A 21,628-nucleotide genomic window follows, 5' to 3' on the forward strand; every position below is an offset into this window, starting at 1 on the left:
GAGAGAAGAAATGAGGATGCCGAACTAGGTTGTTAATTAATTAAAGACCAGACTCCTTATCCTACCTCATTTCTCTAGCTGGCTGCAGATGGAGGCTTGGCTCCCTGCTGTGCCCAGCTGGCACTACCCAGGAGAATGGATTAGAGCATTGCCAATTTCTGCTGGGCAGGAGATAGAAAATCAGTTCCTCTCAAAGCTTCTCTAATACCCCCAGGCTGGGAATCAGAGTGCCTTTGCCTGCTTTCTGCTCGTGTGTGTGTGTGTGTGTGTGTGTGTGTGTGTGTGTGTGTGTGTGTGTGAGAGAGAGAGAGAGAGAGAGAGAGAGAGAGAGAGCGAGAGAGCGAGAGCGAGAGCGAGAGCGAGAGCGCGCGATCAGATTCCTGTTTTCTGCTGATACTATGGGGCCAGAGGAGGTGAGGGGGCAATTTTTCCATAGTGCTCAGCTGAAGTAGGGCAGGTATTGTCAACAAGATTTTCTTTCTTACTTTCTTTAGTGGTTTTGTGGTTTTAGAACTTATGTAAGATCAGTTAAAACACTTTGAATTAGTTTTTCAGTAGGGTGTTATGGGTAATTTGTTTGTATATGATATATAATTATTCTAATACAATTTATTGAAAAAATGATCTTTTCCTATTGAATTTTTTGGCACCTTTGTTGAAAATCAATTGATCACATAAATGTGATGCTTTGTCCTGATTCTCAGTTCTGTTCCACTAATCTATTCTTATGCCAATACCGTATTATCTTTATTACTGTCGCTTTCTACTTATTTTTTTTTTACAAATGACTTTATTGATATAACTGACATACAATAAACTGCATGTGTTTAAAGTGTACAATTTGATAAGTTTTGAAAATGTTTGCACCCATGAAATGATCACCACATTCAAGAGAATGAACATATCCATCACTCCCCAAAATGTCCTTATGTTCCTTTGTAATCCTTACCTACTGCCACTCTTCCCTGTCCCCCCTCCCCGACCCCCCATACACACACCATGTCAGGGAACCTTTGATTTTTCTTTCTGTTGCTACAGATTTGTTTTCAATTGATAGATTTTATTTTTATAAGTGGAATGATCAAATAGGTATTCTGTATCTGGATCCTTACACTTGGCATAATTAATTATTTGGAGATTCTTCTATGTTGTTATGTTTATCAGTATTTGATTCCTTTTTATTCTCAAGGAGTATTCCTTTATATAAATATACCACATTTTATTCATTCATTTATCGGTTGATAGACACTTTCCCTGGCTCATGGCTAATTACAAATAATGATGTTTTGAACATTCATGTACAAGTGTCTGTATAGACATGGACTATCATTTCTCTTGGGTAAAATGTAAGAGTGGAATAGCAGGGTGAAAATGCTAGATGTATATTTAACATTTAAAAATTTCCAAATGATTTTCAAAGAGCTGTAACATATTTATATAACCACCACCAATATATCAGAGTTCTAATACCTCTATATCTTGGGCAACACTTAGTATGGTCACTCTTTATTTTAGTTATTTTAATAGATGAGTGGTTTTATTTTGCATTTCTCTAGTAACTGGTGATATTGAGCATCTTTTTATGTGTTAATTTGCCACCTGTATATCTTCTTTGGTAAAATTTTTGTTTAAATAATTTGTCCATTTAAAAAATGGGTTATTTTCTTATTACTGAGGTTTTTTTTTCATGTAACAAATATATTTAATGTTTTAGTTAACAAGCACCATCTCAAGAGCAGAAAAGTGTTTTTTTTTTTATAACCAATAAATAAATTTGGGAAAACAAGGTGTTTATATCTGAAGTATCATATAGCCTTAAATGTTTTCTTAATACAGCACCCAAACTTCCAAACTATCTAGAAAGTATCTCCCAAAATATAACTTATATCTTGTCATAAAAATAAAGGCCAAGAAAAAATAAATTTAAGACAAAATTTACAAGTTATATTAATTTCTCATTCAATAAAATACTAACTGCCAATTGTTAAAAGTAAATGAACTATATATATGCAATCCATTAATGCTGAAAATATGAAATATATAATTTTAAGAGTAATTCTTTCTCAAAGTATTTAAAATATTGCACTTCCGATGGCAAACTTGAAAATTATCAAGCATTTTATTTCCCTATTTTTCATACTTTTGCTCCTGTCCCTACCCCTTTAACCTTTAACAGTCATCTAGCTTCTTTCTTTCTTTCTTTCTTTCTTTCTTTCTTTCTTTCTCTTTCTCTTTCTCTTTCTTTCTTTCTCTTTCTCTTTCTCTTTCTCTTTCTCTTTCTCTTTCTCTTTCTCTTTCTCTTTCTCTTTCTCTTTCTCTTTCTCTTTCTCTTTCTCTTTCTCTTTCTCTTTCTCTTTCTCTTTCTCTTCTCTTCTCTTTCTCTTTCTCTCTTTTCTCTTTCTCTTTCTCTTTCTTTTTCTTTTCTTTTCTTTTTTTGTAAATATACTTACTTATACCCCAAACACAAAACACTGACAATACTTGTTGGGAACCAAGGAAACTCCAGAACAGCCCCAGGCTACAACTTTGCTCTCATGCATGGCACAGGTGCAGTGACAGAGGAAGCCATCACCAGCCCTTCCTGATGCCTCAGAATGCTCCCAAGAGTCCATAGCTGTTTGAAACCTTGCTGATACAATCCTGAAGAAAGTGTCTACACACTCTCTTTCTTCCTTGTGTTTTCTGGCAGATGCATTTTAGGTCTTCCTCTTCCTTGCTTGCTATGGTCTGAATGTGAAGCATAGTAATTCCTCCTTTGGAAAACTGCTGTTTGAAACTGCTGTTTGAACTACTCTATTATTTTAAGATTGTCTCTTATTCTGTAAAACTAGAGGCCCGGTGCACGAAATTCATGCACTGGAGGTGGGTGTCCCTCAGCCCACCTTGCACCCTCTCCAAACTAGGACCCCTGGAACGATGTCCAACTGCCAATGGATCTGGCCTAAACAGGCAGTCAGACTTCCCTCTCACAATCCAGGACTGCTGGCTCCCAACCGCTTGCCTGCCTTATCATCTCCTAACCCCTCCCTGCCAGCCTGATTAACACCTGTTTCCCTGCCAGCCTGATTGCCCCTAACTGCCCTCCCCTACAGGCCTGGTCACCCACAAATGCCCTGCCCTGCAGGCCTGGTCTCTCCCAACTGCCCTGCCCTGCAGGCCTGGTTGCCCCTAACTGCCCTCCCCTGCTGTCACCCCTAACTGCTCTCCCCTGCAGGCCTGGTTCCCCCCAACTCTCCTTTCCTGCAGGCCTGGTCCTCCAAACTACCTTCCCCTGAAGGCCTGATCCCTCCCAACTGCCCTTCCCTGCTGGCCAAATTGCCCACAACTACCCTTCCTTGCAGGCCTGGTCCCAACAGCTCTCCCTTGCTGGCCATCTTGTGGTGGCCATCATGTGTCCACATGGGGGTGGCCATCTTTGACCTCATGAGGGCAGCCATCTTGTGTTGGAGTGATGGTCAATTTGCATATTATCTCTTTATTACATAGGATAACTATCTTAGTTTGAATAATAGAAAAAAGATAAAAACTTAGCTGTCTGACCTTACAAGCTAGCCATCTGATGTAACAGGCTAGTACTAATACTGATAATAATTCCCATATTCTTATGATAAGTGTTGATTCATCATGTATTCAAGGTTACAAACTGTCTGTAACAATAACCTACACAGAGCTCTTTGTGAAATCTGCTGACAAAGCTCAGTAGGTATAAATACGGGGAAACTTCCTGTATGTGTTTGCTCAGAGATTTGGGAAACACCTCCCACTGTGCCCGCGAGAATAAAGACTCCCAATTAATTGGCTCATTAAGACATCTCGTATCTATCTCGCTGATTTACAATATAACAAATGGCTGTTACTCCAAGACCTCTTTCTGTTTTCTAAGTCCTTATTTCCCATTGGATGCATCTTCTTTCTCTGAGCTCTCTCTGTGTGCCTCCTCTTGGCCTTAAGCTTGTTTTTTTTGTGGAAGGTGGTGATTTCTCTGTGTGCTTTGCATTTATAGTTTTCTGCTAATAACTATGTAACCACAGAGACATGATTTACATGAAACAGGAAGCTGTTGGTCGCACTCGGGGCATGATTTGGTGGCCATCTTCACTGTCTTGGCTGGACTCATGGACATGCTCCCCTCCTGCAGCGGTGTTGGCGATGGCAACTTATTATTGAGTTTTGAGAGTTCTTTATATAACTTGGATATGTCCTTTATCAAACATGTGGTGTACAAATATTTCTTCCAACCTATATTTTTATTTATCTTTAATTTTCTTAACAGTGTCTTCGAAGAGGACAAATTCTTAATTCTAATGAAGTCAAATTCTCTTACATATCATGCTTTTGGTGTTGTATCTAGGAAATCCTTGCTTAACTCAAGGACTCTCTCCTTCAGAGAAGAAATCTGAGCATTGGAGACTGATTCATCTCAATTCTCACCCTGCATTGTTCAGAGCTATGAGTAGAAGCCACCTCTTCTATGCAGCCTCTAAGGAGAAGCTACCTGGGCTCGGTCTTTCTTATACTTCTTTCCAGGTCTTTCAAGTTACAGATTTTGTGACACCACCATTCCCTCATTAATCCAGGGTTTAATTCCAGCATTCAAATTACCTTTCACTCATGGCTCTTAACATGTTTTATATAGCATTAATTATAAATATTGTCCTTTTTTTTGGGACGGTTGTCAGTAGACTTGAGTTTGAATTACAACTCTGATAATCACATTATCTGTGATCTGAGTCTCTCTAGAATTCTGGGTCTTCCTCTTTAAAATATAGGGACTATATCTTATGCACAGAATTTTTGTAAGGATTCAGTGAAGAACACAGTAGCTGTATAAGTACCAAGCAAATGTAGTTGCTGTTCATTTTCTCCAATCTTGATTTCAGGAACAAAAAGAGCAGTGATATTAGAACATAGCGACAGGAACAGAGTTAGCAAAGAAGACGAAGCAGTTAACTGTGGTCCATACCTTTTAGGTCCTTGAAGTTTGTGGTAAGGTGTTTGGATTTTATTTCTAGTGCTTTGGGAAGCCATTTGAAGGGAATTTAGCAGGGGGATGATTTCAGATGGAAAAAAAAAAAAAGATTATTGTGTCAGCTTTCTGAATTGTAGATAGGGCTTGGTAATCATCTGGATAAGAGCTAAGTGTGAACTGGACCAGAATGGTAGCAAAGGAAAGGGAGAGTAGATAGATATGTGCTATCTATTTGCAAGGATGTGTCCAATTAGACTAGTCTCCTCCCTATCCTATAAAATGCTCATTTCCATCCCTGTGACTTTTCATGTTCTTTGACTTGCCCTGTCTCACTTTCATAGTCCCATATCAAATGTATTTTTCTTCATGCATTTTTCTCGTGAATATTCTACTTTTTTTCTGAAGTTCTAAAGCAAACATGAACTGTCCATTTTTCACTTTTGTCAGCTTTGTGTTCTCATTTCTAGATCAGTGAGCATCCTGACAGCAGTACTTTATTCTTTATATCCATGTCTTCATGGGACCTAGCACAGTTCTAGTTCCACAATAAATGGATAATAAATAACTAATTGGTAATAACGTGACATCTCTGATAAAAATTCAAACAAGTGACAACATTAACAAATCCAAATCTCTAATAATTGATCTAGGAAAGTAATTGCATATCAAACATGGCCATTCTGAGGAAGCTGCTTGCTGTAATTCACTAATAGAAACATCACTAATAGAAACTAATGTAAGTGAGGTACAAAGTGAGAATTTTCTAGGACAACTGGATAGAGTCCCTAGGCTCAGCCTCGGGTCATCCTTTCATGCTGTTGCAACTTGCACATTTGAGTTGTGACTGTAGCAACGAAGAGAAGTTGGAGCTGAAAGCAATGCTATATTTCTTTCAATCTTTACGAAATTCTTTTTTTTTTTTTTTTAATGTTAAGTATTGCTGAGAAAAATCCAAGAGGACACTGTGTGTCTCTTCAGTACACCACATGGTGATGTAAGCTGAATTATCTAAAGAGGGTCAAGGAAAATTACAATTATTGCAAGACTTAAATCTTGTGAAAGGTAGTCAGAAACCGAAGAATTATAGGCTGAATATGTATAGAAAGAGATTTCACATAAAGTACTAAATGTGTTTGAACAAATGCCACCCAGCCTATTTGATTGGGTAATTTTCTGAAAGAATTACCTAGTATAGGCATGCTTTGTATATGTCTTTGTTGATCCATGAACAGGACAAGCCATAGATAATTAAGGCTGAAATTGTATATATATCAATTGTAAAAAAAGAAAAGAAATAAAAATCCGCAGTCTTCAAATTCACCATTAAGACTCCTTTTCATCTCATAGTTCACTAGCAAATTGAATATATAAAGCACCTTTCACACAGAAAGCCAGAGAGCAAAGCACTAAAGCAAAACAAATACCAGTGATTAAGGAAAATTGAAAGCAGCAGTAAAAATATGTTTCTTTAGGTCTACTTTTAAATACAGACTGGGAACTGCAAATAACTCGAGTAAATATAAGTGGTAATTATTTTTTTGTCTTCATGATTTTACGGTGTTGAATACAAATAAGGTGAAAACATTGTTAATGTAAAAGTAGCAAAAATATTTTGAGATTATTTATTTTTAATATTTACTTGCATTTGTTTAGTAATAGTTTTAAAACTCAATTGTTCTTAGGATGAACAATGTTGACGTGCTTTAGACTGACTTTAAGTGATTTTAGGAGAAATGGTTTAAAATGTTCCTTCCGAGCCCGAGAAGTATCAAACATTCAGATTGTTATAGCATTAGTGGACAGTGTATAGAGTTCAGAGTGAATATTTTATTCTGCGGCGGAACAGTATTTAGATAATTCATTAGGGGATTTACACCTCTTCAAAGGGGTAGAGTTGAACTGTTTAGAAGAGTCAGTGAAACACTTGGGTGCTGATTTCATGGCAAATGGCCGTTGTCAATCATTGCTTCTTTTAGCATAACCATTGGCCCATTGAAATGTTTCAAAGAATACTCTGGCAGCCATGAATTTGGAGAAAGAAGGATAAAATGGAAATTGTATAGTTCTTAACTTTTAATCTATACATTGTTTCAACAATACTGTTAAAGAAATGGCAGTTTAATACAGGAAGATCATTGATTTTGGTGAATATACAGCAAGATTAAAGTAAAATATATATCTCTAATTAAGAAATTTGAGGTAATGCTACATTCTCTTCCTCCTGTACCCACTGCCTCTCTTACTTTTTAAATGCTCTCATTTTCTCTCCTTTTTAAATTCTTGCATTATTATTTATTATTGTACTATTTTCTTTTGAATTTTTAAAATTTAAATTTATTGGGGTGACATTGGTTCACAAAACCATACAGGTTTCAAGTGTACAGCACAACAAAACATCATCTGCACACTGCATTGTGCGCCCATAGCCCCAAGCAAAGTCTCTTTCTGTCCTTATTTTGCCCCCTTTGCTCATCTCCACTTTATCCTTCCACCCCCTTCCCCTCTGGCTAAAACCACACTATTGTCTGTATCCATGGGCTATGCATATATGATTTTTTTGCTTAATCCCTTTACCTTCAAATTTCATCCAGCCCCACAATTCTCCTCTCTGATAGCTGCCAGTCTGTTCCATTTATCCATGCCTCTGGTTCTATTTTTTTCATTAGATTCCACATTTCAGTAAGATAATATGGTATTTATATTTCTCTGGCTTATTTCACTTAGCATAATAATCTCCAGGTCCATCCATGCTGTTGCAATAGCTGATTCCTCTCCCCCCCCCCCCCTTTTTAACAGCTGAGCAAGAAGTCCATTGTGTAAATGTACCACAGCTTTCTTATACATTCATCTTCCAATGGCCACTTGCGCTGTTTCCAGATCTTGGCTATTGTAAATAATGCTTCAATGAACATAGGATAGGATGCCAGCATACTCATGTTAACAGTTGTTTATATATAGAATTTTCTCATTTCTGAGTTCAAGACCTTTGAACCACCTCATGTTTACTGATGAACATAAGTCCCTACTCATTCATCTACCAAACTTAAAAACTACCAAGCGGAGCTTAAGAAAAGCAGGAGACAGCAGGAGCAGTAAGAAATATAAGGAATTGTCATCTTACCCCCCTCAGTATTCTTTGGTTTCCACAGTTAAATGTTGGAGAGATATTCTGAATGTATTTCCCGAGGGCTTACAATGTTGGTAGAGGTAAAGAAGGAGGTGCCTTTTGTTATTAGGGTGAGTGAGAAGCATTTGTTCAACTTGGCTAGAGCCCATGCAAGTAGAATTTTGGAAGGGCTAGTGATTTTTTTTGAAGCTATTTATAGGTTACTCCTCATTATGCAACTCAGAGGATTTTTTGAGTATTAATAAGTCTGCAGGATTATTCCATGAACTGCTTTGATTTTGTTGGCTGAAGTGTACTTTATAAATAATAACTTACTATTGCGGAATGTATTGCAGATTCACATTTTTTTCTCTCTCAAGGATTATGTTGAATTTTTCAATCTGGCAGATTTTGAAATGTGAAAAATAACTATGAATTGTCAAAATTTACAAAGAAGTCTGGCACACATTAGGTATGTTCAGTCAATGTTTAGTTCCATTTCTTTTTAAAGGTATTGCTAGACTACTTTTGGAGTCTCAATTCCTTATGTCTCTGGAACTATTTTCAAAATCCTAAAGCACTTGCTGAAAATGTACATTCCTTAGTGATGGTCCCCGAAAATTCTGATTTATGAGGTTGGGGGTGAGGCTGTCAAACAACACTCAAGTTAATATTAACACAGCTTCTGGAAAAGTGCTGTAGGATAATAAAATTTTGCTTCTAGTGTTTCCCTAAGATAAAATATATTACATTTGAGTAAGTAAGCATTTAAAATCAGAGCATTTTAATAGGAGACAGATATCATGTAGGGTCAATTTGAGCACTAGATATCAAACTTTCTGGACTTTTTCAAGAACTTTATTTGGCCCTTTAAATCATGTATAATTCACTCTGGTAACTAGACTATGTTACCAATAGACTATGTTACATAGACGTGATGTAAGTTATCAGGTGAAGTAAGTAGAAAAATGTGGAGGTAATGTTTAAGATTAGTTGTAATAGAATTAAAAAATAATGGTCATCCCAGAGATGTAGAAGCATGAAACAGACTGTGGACTCTCGGAAAGTGGAGGTGGGTGGGAAGAGATCAACCAAAGAACTTGTATGCATTTATGCATAACCCATGGACATAGACAAAAAAGCCTGGGGCAGGGGACAGGGGCCAGCTAGAAGGGATTAATGGGGGGAAAAGGTGACATATATAATTACTTTCAACAGTAAATATTCAATTAAAAAATGATGGTCATGAACAGACTTAATTATCCACTTTCTTTTGTTTCTAGAAAAGATTCTGCCAAATAAAATAAAAACAGACTCAGACACAGAGAACAAACTGATAGCTTCCAGAGAGGAGGGAGTTGGGGGCTGGCTGAAAAGAGTGAGGGGATTAAGCAACAAACAAACAAACAAACAAGCAAACCTCATAGATAACAGTATAGTATAGTGATTACCAGAGGGAAAGGGTGTGGGAGAAGATAGGAGAGGGTAAAGGAGGAATAAATGGTGATGGAAGGAAACTTGACTTGGGGCAGTAAACACACAATACAACATACAGATGATGTGTCACAGAATTGTACCCTGAAACCTATATAATTTTATCAACCAGTGTCATCCCAATAGGTTCAATTAAAAAAAAAAAAAGATTCTGCGCAAGTGTATTTACCTAGAATCTCCGGGTGGTGACGCTTAATTGTACGCTTCAGATTTTGGAAAATGCTGAAAAAGCCAAGTTCTGCTCTGGATAATGGTGCAAGGATGTTGGCAGATCATTATGCTTCTTGATTTTATGGAGGTTCGTTTCATTCTTTCAATGAGGTACACAGTTGAGGAAGATCTAGTACCAGATGGTAATGTTGGCTGGGAGTGGTTTTACTCACCTACATTTGGCAGCTCTACTTGGAAGTGGTACTTTCAACGTCTGGAACTTCCAGTCTGCACCACTTAACATGATCATTGGGAAGCTTTAGGTGGTGCAGATACAATAACCCGTCTCATTAAAGGACTTGTAACTATGAACATCTGACATCTGTGCTGAAAACAGAACTGGATGCGGCCTTCAAGTAGTTATAGATTCCAGCGGTATTTTTTTTTTTTTTTAAAGACACTACTGACATTCGTTATATTAACCAGACTTGTAATTTCTGGAGGCATTTGTCACTTGGAGAAATAGATTATAAGTGAATGGGCTGCCCATTTGAAAGATAGCCTCCTCTTAAATGGTTCCCTCTTTTTCAGAATTTAGACAATGATTTTAGCCAGCCGATAACTTATTTGTCATGTAGTAATAATAGTAATAGCTGTCCTGATTTGAACACCTATAATGTGCTAAGATACTTTATATTTAAGCTATAAATATATAAATGACCCTCCAAGGTATTCCCATTTTGTGGATGAGAGACCTGGGTTTTTAAAAGGCTAAGGAACTTGCTGAAAACCATGAAAACTCTATAAAGTGACAGAGCCAGGTTCTTGCCAGCTGTGTGGCTGCTCAATGGGGGTCTCTGTCGGTTCTGTCACCAGTCCCTGCAGTATGTACAGGAATAGTTAACATTCATTTCTATAAGCTGCAACAAGCAGCTGTTCCTAAAAATTTCTTTAGTTAGTGTTTAAACTGAAAAAAAGAAACCAAAACCCAATCAATTGATGTTTCTCATCCATGTTTCTCCCTCTCCCTTCCTCTCATAGATAAATAAATAAATAAATAAATAAATAAATAAATAAATAAATATTGTGCAATACTTCTATCCTTTTTATATTCTCTCTGTTTTGCCCTTTGAATGTATAATCCATGCTAGATTAGTCCAATCCAATGTAATCCTATCTCATAAAGGGAATATGCAAGTTGACCATCATGCCTTGACAAAGATGGTGGTGCCCATAGCCACAAGGTGGCAGTGCTCAGTCCCCTGAGCCCTGCCGGAGTCCCCCATTCCTTTAATCCCCACTGGGAAGGTGGCAGGCACATGGTGTGGTCGGACTCGCCTTCAGTCCCTCAGCCACCCAGGGCTGGCACGAGGCATAGGCAAGCCTCAGATGGCGGCTGCCCAGCTGCCCAGGGCCTCCTGAGGCTCAGGTAACCAGGGCTGGCCAAGGCTTGTGCTGCCAGCAGTGGCAGCAGCAGAGGTGATAGGGGCATCGCCTTCCCCTGATAGCTGAATGCTTCCTGCCCCTGAGAGCTCCTGGACTGTGAGAGGGGGCAGGCTGGGCTGAGGGACCCCCACTCCAGTGCATGAATTTTCATGCACTGGACCTCTAGTAAGTCATAATAATAGCTACTGCTTATTGATCACCTACTACGTTCCAGGTTCTCTGCACGCAGTATATACATTATTACCTCTAATAAAAGCCAAGAAGAGGCATTATTATATCTCTTTAGGAATGATTCCACTGAAGCTTATAAAGAATAAATGATTTGCCCAAGGTCAGGCAGTTATGTCAAACAGAGGTGAAACTTCCCTCTAGGCCTGCTTGGCTCCAAAGCCACATTCTCTGCACTGTGCCAAGCCATTTCACACTTGCTTACTTGAAAGTAAATGTATCAATGTGTTTCCAGAAGGTGCTGGGAAGTTGCATTGCTCTGTACCCGACTCATATGTTCCTGTTGTTACAGCCTGAGTCATTGTCAGGGATATTGTCACATTGTGAATCCCCTAGCCCAATCAATGGTGAAAACTGGGCTACTGCCTTCAAAAGGGCACCACAGAACAAACAAGGAGAAATCCCAAAAGAGAGAGGAAGGCCATAAACCTTGTTTCTCTCCCAACCAGTGCTACCTACCAGTCACAAAAAGACACTCGTTCCTGTGATCCAGGCTTCTGGAGGCGGTAAGCCCCCACTGGACAAACGATGGCTCTTACTCCTCCTGAGCCGAGGCAGAGGGCCAGCAGAGCGACGCAGAACAGCCTGCTCTGCTCCTGTTTTGGTATGTGGTTGGTCATATGGTGACCACCTACATAGAAATCTTCCAAAGGAAAGGCAACCACAGACAACAAAGCAGTGCCTGTGGACGGGGGGGCAAGGGGGATAAATATGTCATAAACCAAATGACCCACCAAATCACATCACAAGTAAGGTTTTCTCTCTGAAAGTATTAAAATATCTGTTAACCATTGCCATTTTGGAGACAGCAGATTTTTCTAAATGTGAAAATGTCCTTCAATATGTATTTTAACTAGTCTAGAGTCCTCGTTTTCCCCCTTTACATTTTAACTATTGTTTTTCTCAGAATGTATAAGCAAATCATGCCTATTTTAACAAAATCAAAGTAATTCAGAAATATATCCTGTAAGAAATTAAAGATGCCTGTAATCTCACCCCCAGAACACTGTTACCAATTTTATTTGTTCTTAATCAATAGAGTGACAAAAAGGTGGTGATCTCAGACATCCCAGAAGCCTGCTAAGTAAAGCATTTTAAGAATAACGTAGTTAGAGGAGAGCAGAGCCTCTTTTCCTTTTCTGCTTCTATTTCTCCTCTTAATGCCCTTCTTTCTTTCATTCCTCACACAGTGCGGGGGAGAGGGGAGAGGCAGAGCCTCACTGCTGCACAGAGAGGTGAGAAGTGGTGATGAAGTAAGAGAAAGCTGCCTTTCTGAGCTCAGGTTTTAGCAATTCAGACAGAAGACACATTTTATTTTATTGTATTTAGTTTAATTTTTAAAAATATATATATTTTTATTTTTTTACAGAGAGGAAGGGGAAGGGATAGAGAGCTAGAAACATCAATGAGAGAGAAATATCAACCAGCTGCCTCCTGCACACCTCCTAACGGGGATGTGCCCGCAACCAATGTACATGTCCTTGACTAGAATCAAACCGCAGACTGAAGCTCTATCCACTGAGCTAAACCGGTTTTGGCGGAAGACACATTTTAATAGAACCTCTGATACTCAGTGACAGGTTGGGAATTGATAGCAGCTGTGAGTGGGGGACACAAACAAAGAACTTACATGCATATCTGTATGCAATAGGGTGGTGAAGGCCTGGGGCCAGGGCTTGGGGGGAGGGTGGTGAAGACCTGTGGCCAGGGCTTGGGTGGGGGGGGTGGCTAGAAGGGAGCAATGGGGGAATAAAGAGGTCATATGTAATACTTTCAACAAAATATTTAATTTTTAAAAAAAGGAAATACTTTTTAGTAAAATGAATTAAAATGAATGGACATGGAGTTTGATTTAAGTGTTTTGTTTGCCAAAGTACAAAACTTGAAGTTCAGTCCTAGTCTGATGATTTGCACAGGAATTTAGACTAATAGAAATTATATGTTAAGTAGTTACCAAGTGTTACTGCTATGGCCTGTTACCAGGTTAAGAGAAAATCATTCAGGCCCCTGCTTAAATGTCTCCTATCAGAAAACATTCCCTAATACAGAACAGCGAACCTTGTGACTGTCTAGTCCACCCTGTCCCCTTACCTGGCATATTTTTCATCATGACACTCATTAACACCTGTCATAGTATAAGTTTACTTGTTTTCTCATTCCCTGCAACAGAAAGTCAACTTGGGCTTTCTTCTCTGTTGCATTTGCAGATTCTAGAACAGTGCCTGGGACAGAGTATTGATGTCAGTGAGAAATATTTGTTGAATGTTGAATGAATATTTGCCATGCAGTGGCTTAGTTTTGATTTCACAGACGGAAGCAGTAAAGAAGCTTATATGGCACTAGCCAGTTTTGCCCAGTGGATAGAGCGTTGGCCTACAGACTGAAGGGTCCCAGGTTCAATTCAAGTCAAGGACACATGCCAGGGGGCTCAATTCTTGTGGGCTCAATTCCCAGTGGGCAGCATGCAGGAGGCAGCCGATCAATGATTCTCTCTCATCATTGATGTTTCTCTTCCTCTCCCTTCATCTCTGAAATCAATTTAAAAATACTTTAAAAAAGAAACTTATATGTTTATATCACCCTCTAATCGTTTCAGCAAGTGATCACTTACCACCTGCCTTAAATAGTGTGATACATTGCTTGTCTGATACCCATCCCTTCCTCATTCATCTCACCCGCTGTGCCCCAAATCTACATTTCTGCTGCACTCCTTCATATTGGTGGACAGCTTATACATTCTAAGTTCCGCAGCTCAGAAACTAGGAGCTGATTTGTATTCCTCCATTATATTTATGTCATAATTTAGTTGCCTAGTTTTTATGTGTTTTTTTCTTCTTCACATTTTCTCCTGAATTAACACATCTCTATTTCTTAGACCATCATCCTGAGATTTTCTGGCGGTTGCACCTACCTTTTATTGAAGAAAAGCATTTCCCAAATGTTTTCATCTTATCATCAGTGAGTCTTTGTTGTCTAGAAGGACAACTTGAACTTTTCAGCCTAAAATTCTAGACTGTTTATCAACTTGCTCTCTAGACCTCAAACAACCTTGATATTTCCTAAACATTTCTCACTATCACCTTACTCTCAAACTTCAGATATATTTACTTTTCTCTATGTAAAGAGGCACAGAGTAGTGTTTGAATTCATTTTTTTAGCATACAGCCATATTTCATGATATAGAAAAAACATCTTCATATGCAATCTTAATTACTGTGTGACTAATTAAAAGACCACTGTTTGATGAAAACATTTCTCAGTTACTCTACATGAACTTCAGGAACCTTTATAGCACATTCTAATTTAGTTGTGGAGTATATGAACTACATGTTTCACATAGCATTTGTCATGAGTTTGGATTTGGGATAGGACAGGGGACAGGAGGCATTCTAAGGAGCACAAAAGACAGAAATGTAAAGAGACAATTGTTAAAAGACATAATCAGTGCAATGATGTAGGTATCAAAACATCCTCCAGCACACATACACTTACTAACATCCCTCAAATAGTACGGAAAATGAAATAATTCGAAACAACATTCTTACTTCCCTGATCGCATTTTACCCTGAGAGCAAGGCAGAAATAATATAAACTATAAACTCTAACGACAATCCATGCAATTAAGTTGCAAAACAACCCAGTCAGAAAGAGGACACTCACCTAGAAAATGGAGAAATGAACAAACATAGGCCAGTTTGTTTCTTCCTAGACAGATATCAGCAAACCACCCCGTGAACACAGGGCTGAGGGTGGAAGCTCCGACAAAACACAAGTTCAGAATGGCTGCCTGGTGGCTGCAGTAGCCAAGCTTGACCATGCAGAACGGGATCATGTTGCAGACGACTTCGAAGAACGTAAACCTCTCGCACAGCTCCACCAGGAGCCAACAGATCCCAACCCGGATCTTCCCCACACGGTGCGATGCAGAGTAACCAGTCTGTCTTCTATTTTTCTCCTTCCCAATGCTATGATTTAAGAGTACTTCCTCCTCAGTTATTTTGAAGTCTACAACAGACATGACTACCCTCCTTGAATACGACTGATGTTAGTGGCTTGAACTTGGATATTTTTCACCCCTACCTCACTAATGAAAAAATAAGTAAGAGCTTGGCTTTGAATTTCACAACTCCATGCTAAGGTTTCATAGGATTTTTTTTTTTTTGCACGCGGATGCTGTTCCTTTTGATGACCCAGGCACATAGGAGAGGAGACATGGGTATCTGATGTTCTTGGTGGCCCATGGTACCCAAACAAATGTGTTTGTTTAATTACTCAGGGGCTAAATTAGACTCTTCCTCCCAAATTATATCGAAGTGCCCAAATCTGGTTGCGTATGTGTGGGAAACTCATCTGCCTCACACTGATAAAGGTTTAAATACTGAATCAGAAGAAGCTGATTTTTTTTTTCTAGGAGAATTTGAGCACTAGATCAAGAAATAATTTGAGTCTAATAATTTCTGATACTTTAATTAAACAAGCCAGAACACTACCAAGAGATAAAGCACGCCAGGAAATCCGTTTTGAGGGGGCAGGATACCTTATCATTATTACATTTCTTGTTATTTTTGGTTGGGATTCTGATAAGAAAGCTAATTAGGTAACAAAAGTGCTAGTACGTTTAGGTAACGAGCAGAGTTTGTAAGAAAGTAATTTAAGTGCACGAATGAAAGGAGAAAATATTACACGAAATCCCTTTTCCTTTAAGTTGACCCCATGCTTGTAGAGCAGCTTCTCGGAGGAAATCAGAATCAAAAGGCGCCATTTGACTCCTTATTACTAGTCAGCAGCAGGGGGGCAGCAGCCATCCTATACATGCTTTGGGGAATATTGGATCTGGGATCACCCTGACCCTCCAGCTGGGTGAATGGATGTTAGCCTTCTATTTTGGAAAGCAGGAGGGCACCAATTAAGCTAAAAAAGCAGCGGTAAAAGAGAACACTTTTAACATTCAGGGGTTTAGCTGCAAGGACATACAAAGACAAGGCAATGCAACTATTGGGTCAAAGTCATAATAATTCAACACATAGGGAGTGAGGCTGGAAATGTTATTTTCACGTGGGAGTCAAAAGCAAAAAGACTGGTAAGGGCTTTTGACTCTGATTCTTATCTTTTGACCTGAAAGATTGGGAGCAAAACACTTTGTTTTGACCCCTGCTAATAGTCTCATTGTAATGGTAGCTATTTTCATCTGCTCAGCATCACTTCCCCGTCTTTGGTAACAATGCCCTCTTTTTCCTTTGTGTAGAGTGATAATGCAATTTATTATCCAAACTTGGACACTTTCGCGAGTAAAAAAAGGAGTCTATTTTTAGTTATTCCTGAAAAACAGTTATAAATTGGGGCTGTCTAGGGCAAATCCCAACATGTGGTCATCCTACCTTTGGGACTGATTTCCATCTATTACATGAGATTTCGAATTACTGTTAATTGGGGCATCTCTTTTCTTCTAGCTAAGGAGATTAGCACATGGTGAAAGCAATCCTTTCACTTTTTCTCTGCAGGAATTTTAATCACGAGTGGAGCACTTAATACGGGCCCTGGTGGAAGCTGAGTCATTGCATGGCAGCACCCAGAAAGGAATTTACCCATGAGGCTCTGGGGGAGAATGCAGTGCCGCCTTGGTCCTTATGCTCCAAGAGGCAGGATTCATTTATTCTTCTGCAAAGGACTCAATTTCCAATCAACGTGGATTGGTTAAGTTAGCCACATTTGGTTTCTGTGTCGTACAAGGAACCCTAAGTTATAGTTTGTGTTGCCCCAGATGCAAGATACAGTTTTCCTGCGGCCACTGGCTATGTTTAGGCAGCAGCTGACAAGGGATTCCTGGAATGTTATTTCACACTCCATATGTGCTGCCCCTCCCAGAGCCCAGTGATGGTTATGTGTGAATTCTTTGGCTCCTCTGTGTAGCCTTGCCCAAGAACAGGCCACAGGTGGAGGGAACCTGTGGTTTTGGGGTGGTCAAGTTAGGGAGAGTTTTGTATTTGCAGAGTAGAGTTGAATCGATAGAGAAACAACAGCTTCTTATTGGTTTTTCTCAATACCAAGCTCAGAGTGAGCTTGAAGGACAAATACCAACTCGACTGAGAGCACTTGGCAGAATCTTGAATGTCCTCATCTTTATCAGCAAGCTTGAGACCTTGAGTGGGGACTTAACATCCTTCAGTTTTATGTAACTCTCCCCTCCCCCAGGCTTATTTTCTGTTCTTCTCCTTCCCCCGCCTGACTTCCCTGAATAAAGTGATCTTTTTCTTCCATTTTAGAAGCAATGTATGTACATAAGATGCAATTTGGAAAATATCTAAGATAGATGTAAAAGAAAAAACAAATAGTGAACATTTTTGGAGCATTGTGTGTGTGTGTGTTAATCCTCACGCAAGGACATTTTCCTATTGATTTTAGAAAGAATGGAAAGGAGGGATGGTGAGGGAGGAGGTAGAGAAAGAGAGGAAGGGAGAGAAACGTCAATGTGAGAGAGATACATTGATCGGTTGCCTATTGCACATGCCATGACATGGGCCTGGAATCAAGCCTGCAATCCAGGGACATACCCTTGACTGGGAATCAAACCAGAGACCCTTGGTGGGCTGGCTAATGCTGTAACCACTGGCCAGGGCTCGGAGCATTTGTTTTAATATTTTCTCCTTTTTTTCTTAGTAGGTTTTAAATTATATAATTTTATACAATTGGTGTATAATACATTTTCCACTGCTGTTGTAGGTTATGTTGTAAGCACTTTAACATTCCATTATGAACTCTTTGTAAACATAAATCTTTATGGTTGCATTAATAGACACATTATTCACTTAACTATTCTTCTACTTTTGGTAGCATTTGTCTCAGATCAGTTATAAGCAGTCTTTCTTTAACTTTTGACCATGAACCCACATTTCAAAGAAAAAGCACCTTTCTCAACAATACTGGGATGAATATATGTACATAAAGCTACTCCCATGCACACACTATATTTTTAAGCTAGTTTTATCAGAAACAGTTTTACTGGGTTAAAGTGTGGGAAGGGCTTTAGGTGTCTTAAAACATAATGTCAAATTACAATATAAATTTCAGACTTTTTTTTTTTAAATTGAAAAGTCCATATTGTTTTTGAACACAGAGACTCCACTTGAATGCAGGCTCTCTGAAATACAGAACCTATTACCGTTGGAGGACATAAAGAAGTTGTTTTTACTGGTTCAAGGTAGGAGCAGATTCAGAAGGCCTGCACCAGGGGGATGCAGGGATATGAGAAGAAATGAGTGATGAAGCTGAAAAGCAAAGAAAAAGCCAGATCACAAATGGCTCCATAAGACAAAATTTTGATTGGTTGCTGAAGTCATTCCTCTTTTTATAACCTGACCTGTCTAACTAAATTGAATTCTACAAAAAGGCAAGGTATAAAGGATTAAAGTCTTTCATAACAAATCATTTTTTTTAAATTTAAGATCAGAAGTATGAGCAACAGCTAAGAGGCATTGACAAGACAATAATCCTTAGCTACTTGTTTTACTACCACCACCACCTAGAGTACTAGTGTAGCAATCTACACAAAAAGGAATTAAAATAAGGAAGTCCCAAGATTTGGAAGAAAATTGGAGGCAGGATTTTTAGGATTAAACCAATGTGTGTGGCATGCGGATGAGACATCAAGGATGATGTGTCTAGCACAGGCATCACAGTGGACAGTGGTGATATTACAGACAAAGGGACAGATTTGGGGTAAAGTAAGATGACTCTACTGTTTGACAGATTGAGTTTGAGATACCTGTGACATATCCCATAGGCGATGAAAGAGAGGAATCAAATTCCCTTTCTTGTGAGTGTGGGAAGAGTTAGAGGTGAAGCATAACCTCAATGACACTTTGTGTGACAATGTTAAACATTTTCAAGGCAAAAGCAGCTTTTAGAACATCACTATTTAATCACTTCTACTGAATATCGTTAGAATTTCATGAGAAATTATGGGGACACTGTGGCATTCCTATGCAAAGCACCCAGAAAAGGCTATAGGAGACTACAGCCAATGCTAAACATACATGATAGGACAACAGTAGACATTTTGGAGAAAAAGTTAGGTTTCATTAAAACAAGAAAATAACTGTTTTAGTTGTTTTGAAATTAATTACTAAATACTAACCTGATTCCATTTTGAACTTCAAGCCACTTCCTTTTTTTATTTCTTAGAGTAAACTAATCAATTTGGCTGTGACTTTAACACTAGATTATATTTCCAGAAAAGAAAAAAATGTAAGCATTTGGATCATATGTTATGTTAACGTGAAGGTAAAATTATTTCCTTGTCATTTATTTAATATTTGGAGTTTCCCTGCACCAATTTTAGAGAAGATGTACAGGAATAAGTAATTAACCTCTATAGTAATGGTCTTAAAACTTAAAACATTGGTGAATATTGAAGCCCACATTTTTAAACCAATTATTTCCTTAGACTATGATCTTGACCAGTTTAGGGACAAGGAATAGTGGCTTCCTTAAGAAAGGCATCTAATTGTAGGGGAAGAGAGGGATGGATACAGAGGTAGAAGGCACCTGTCCCTTAATTTCAAAATGATACCATCTTAGATCTGAAAGAAGGCATTTTGGACAAACCCCGTTTACAATGGAAGATCTGAGAGTTGAGGTGACTGGTCTAAGCTAACTTAGCTAATAGCTTGGCTTATAATAAAATTTATGTCCCTTTGCTGCCGTCTAATTTTATTTCTATAACATTGTAGTTGAGTAAAAAAATCTGCCTCAGAGCTTTTTAAGTTTGAGTATCTTGAAAACTAGAAATTGACCAGGACCAATAGAACTTATGCTTAATCAAATCCAAATATTACAGAAAATGCTTTTAGACTCAGATCTTCTACTATTGCCACAAATTTGTACAATGAACCTAACTCATTAGAACCTCAGCCATATTATACAGTGAATAAGGACTTTAGATTAGGCAATATTTAAGGCCTTTTCAAGTTTTCTGATTCTGATTTTCTTTTCTAAAGGCCTGGAAATTTATAAGAAATATATCATTTTCACAGTAGTAATATAATTATCTTCCTATATATTTTACTTTTTTATATATAAACTATGCAGAGGGCACAAATAAGATTTAAGTATTTTAAAAGTTGCAATTATCATATTTATGGCTAGATTTCTCTCTGTGTAGTACTGTCCCTGTGAATCCAATGTGAGAGGTGGAAAAGGGAGAAAGCAGAGGGAGAGCTACTGTACTATTCTCCCTGCCTGGACCCCCAAGTTAAAAAATTATCCCTGGCCTTTAAAAATTTATGCAGGAGGAAAAATAAATTTTTTTAAAAAAATATGGTTATAAATAGCATATTGGTTCTGATTTCATTGTTTCTTCAAACTCTGCAAATTTTATTCTGGGGACGTTATTCAAACACGTGTAATTACCTAAGCTAAGCAGTTTTTCATACTTTCAAGGTTCTTGCATTATTGCACCTGTACGACGGCTTTGTAATTCAGTAGTAATTGAACAGCAATTATTTTTCATGATGCATCTACATTTTTATATCAGATTGTTGGCAGATATTCTTTATGATGATATTGTTTTCACTAATGAGGAAATTAGAGTGAGTTATCTCAGGATGAGATGTCTCTTTCTGACTCATTTCCTAGCTCTTGACTTGGATTTTAGAAAAATTTTTGTATTGTAAAATAGCATAATCTAATGGGAACAATGTTATCTCTGAATTCATGGAGGTAGGGCAAGTGGTAAACTATTTTATAAGCCTAATAAGACCCCGCCTGTCTCATCCATATGATGGATTCTGATATTAAATGTACCTATGTATCCAAGTATAAATTTAGATTATAAAATTTTAAGAGAACAAAGACCAGACTTTTTAAGCTTTTCATAGTACTCTGCCCAAAATATGTTCTTAAATAACAGAGACTAACTTACTTAAAAGTTTGGCATAGGACAAGAGAACAGAGGATTGGCATGATTTTCCAACAAACTCATGCACCGAATAAACTCAATCCAATTTAGGAACAATAAAAATTCAGCATTTATTGAACACCTTTTGTATGCCAGGTACTCTGCTTGATGCTCTGGATTCAATGGTGAATAAAATCTGATTTTTAACTTCCATTTTTTTTTCTCCAATAAGTATATTATGTATTTTAGACATGCCATATTTATAATCTCATCATGTAACTATGATGAGATTACCTCTTTCATTCAAGAAATGTTTATTTGTTTTGAGCTAGAAAATTTT

At 38.1% G+C, this 21,628-nt stretch overlaps 1 protein-coding gene across 1 annotated transcript in view; it reads right to left on the reverse strand.

The window, feature by feature from the left end:
• Nucleotides 1-15,411, reverse strand: part of SLC15A5 (solute carrier family 15 member 5) — a 71,091-nt gene extending 55,680 nt beyond the window's left edge. The window contains exons 1-2 of the mRNA XM_036458677.2: nucleotides 15,054-15,411; nucleotides 11,853-12,075 (exon numbers count right to left, since the gene is read on the reverse strand). Of these exons, the coding sequence (XP_036314570.1) occupies nucleotides 11,853-12,075; nucleotides 15,054-15,411 (581 nt within the window). The remainder of the gene's footprint in view (nucleotides 1-11,852; nucleotides 12,076-15,053) is intronic.
• Between the last annotated feature and the right edge of the window lie 6,217 nt (nucleotides 15,412-21,628).

The sequence above is a fragment of the Pipistrellus kuhlii genome, unplaced genomic scaffold, assembly GCF_014108245.1.
Source record: "Pipistrellus kuhlii isolate mPipKuh1 unplaced genomic scaffold, mPipKuh1.p scaffold_m20_p_3, whole genome shotgun sequence".
In the NCBI taxonomy this organism is placed as follows: Eukaryota; Metazoa; Chordata; class Mammalia; order Chiroptera; family Vespertilionidae; genus Pipistrellus; species Pipistrellus kuhlii.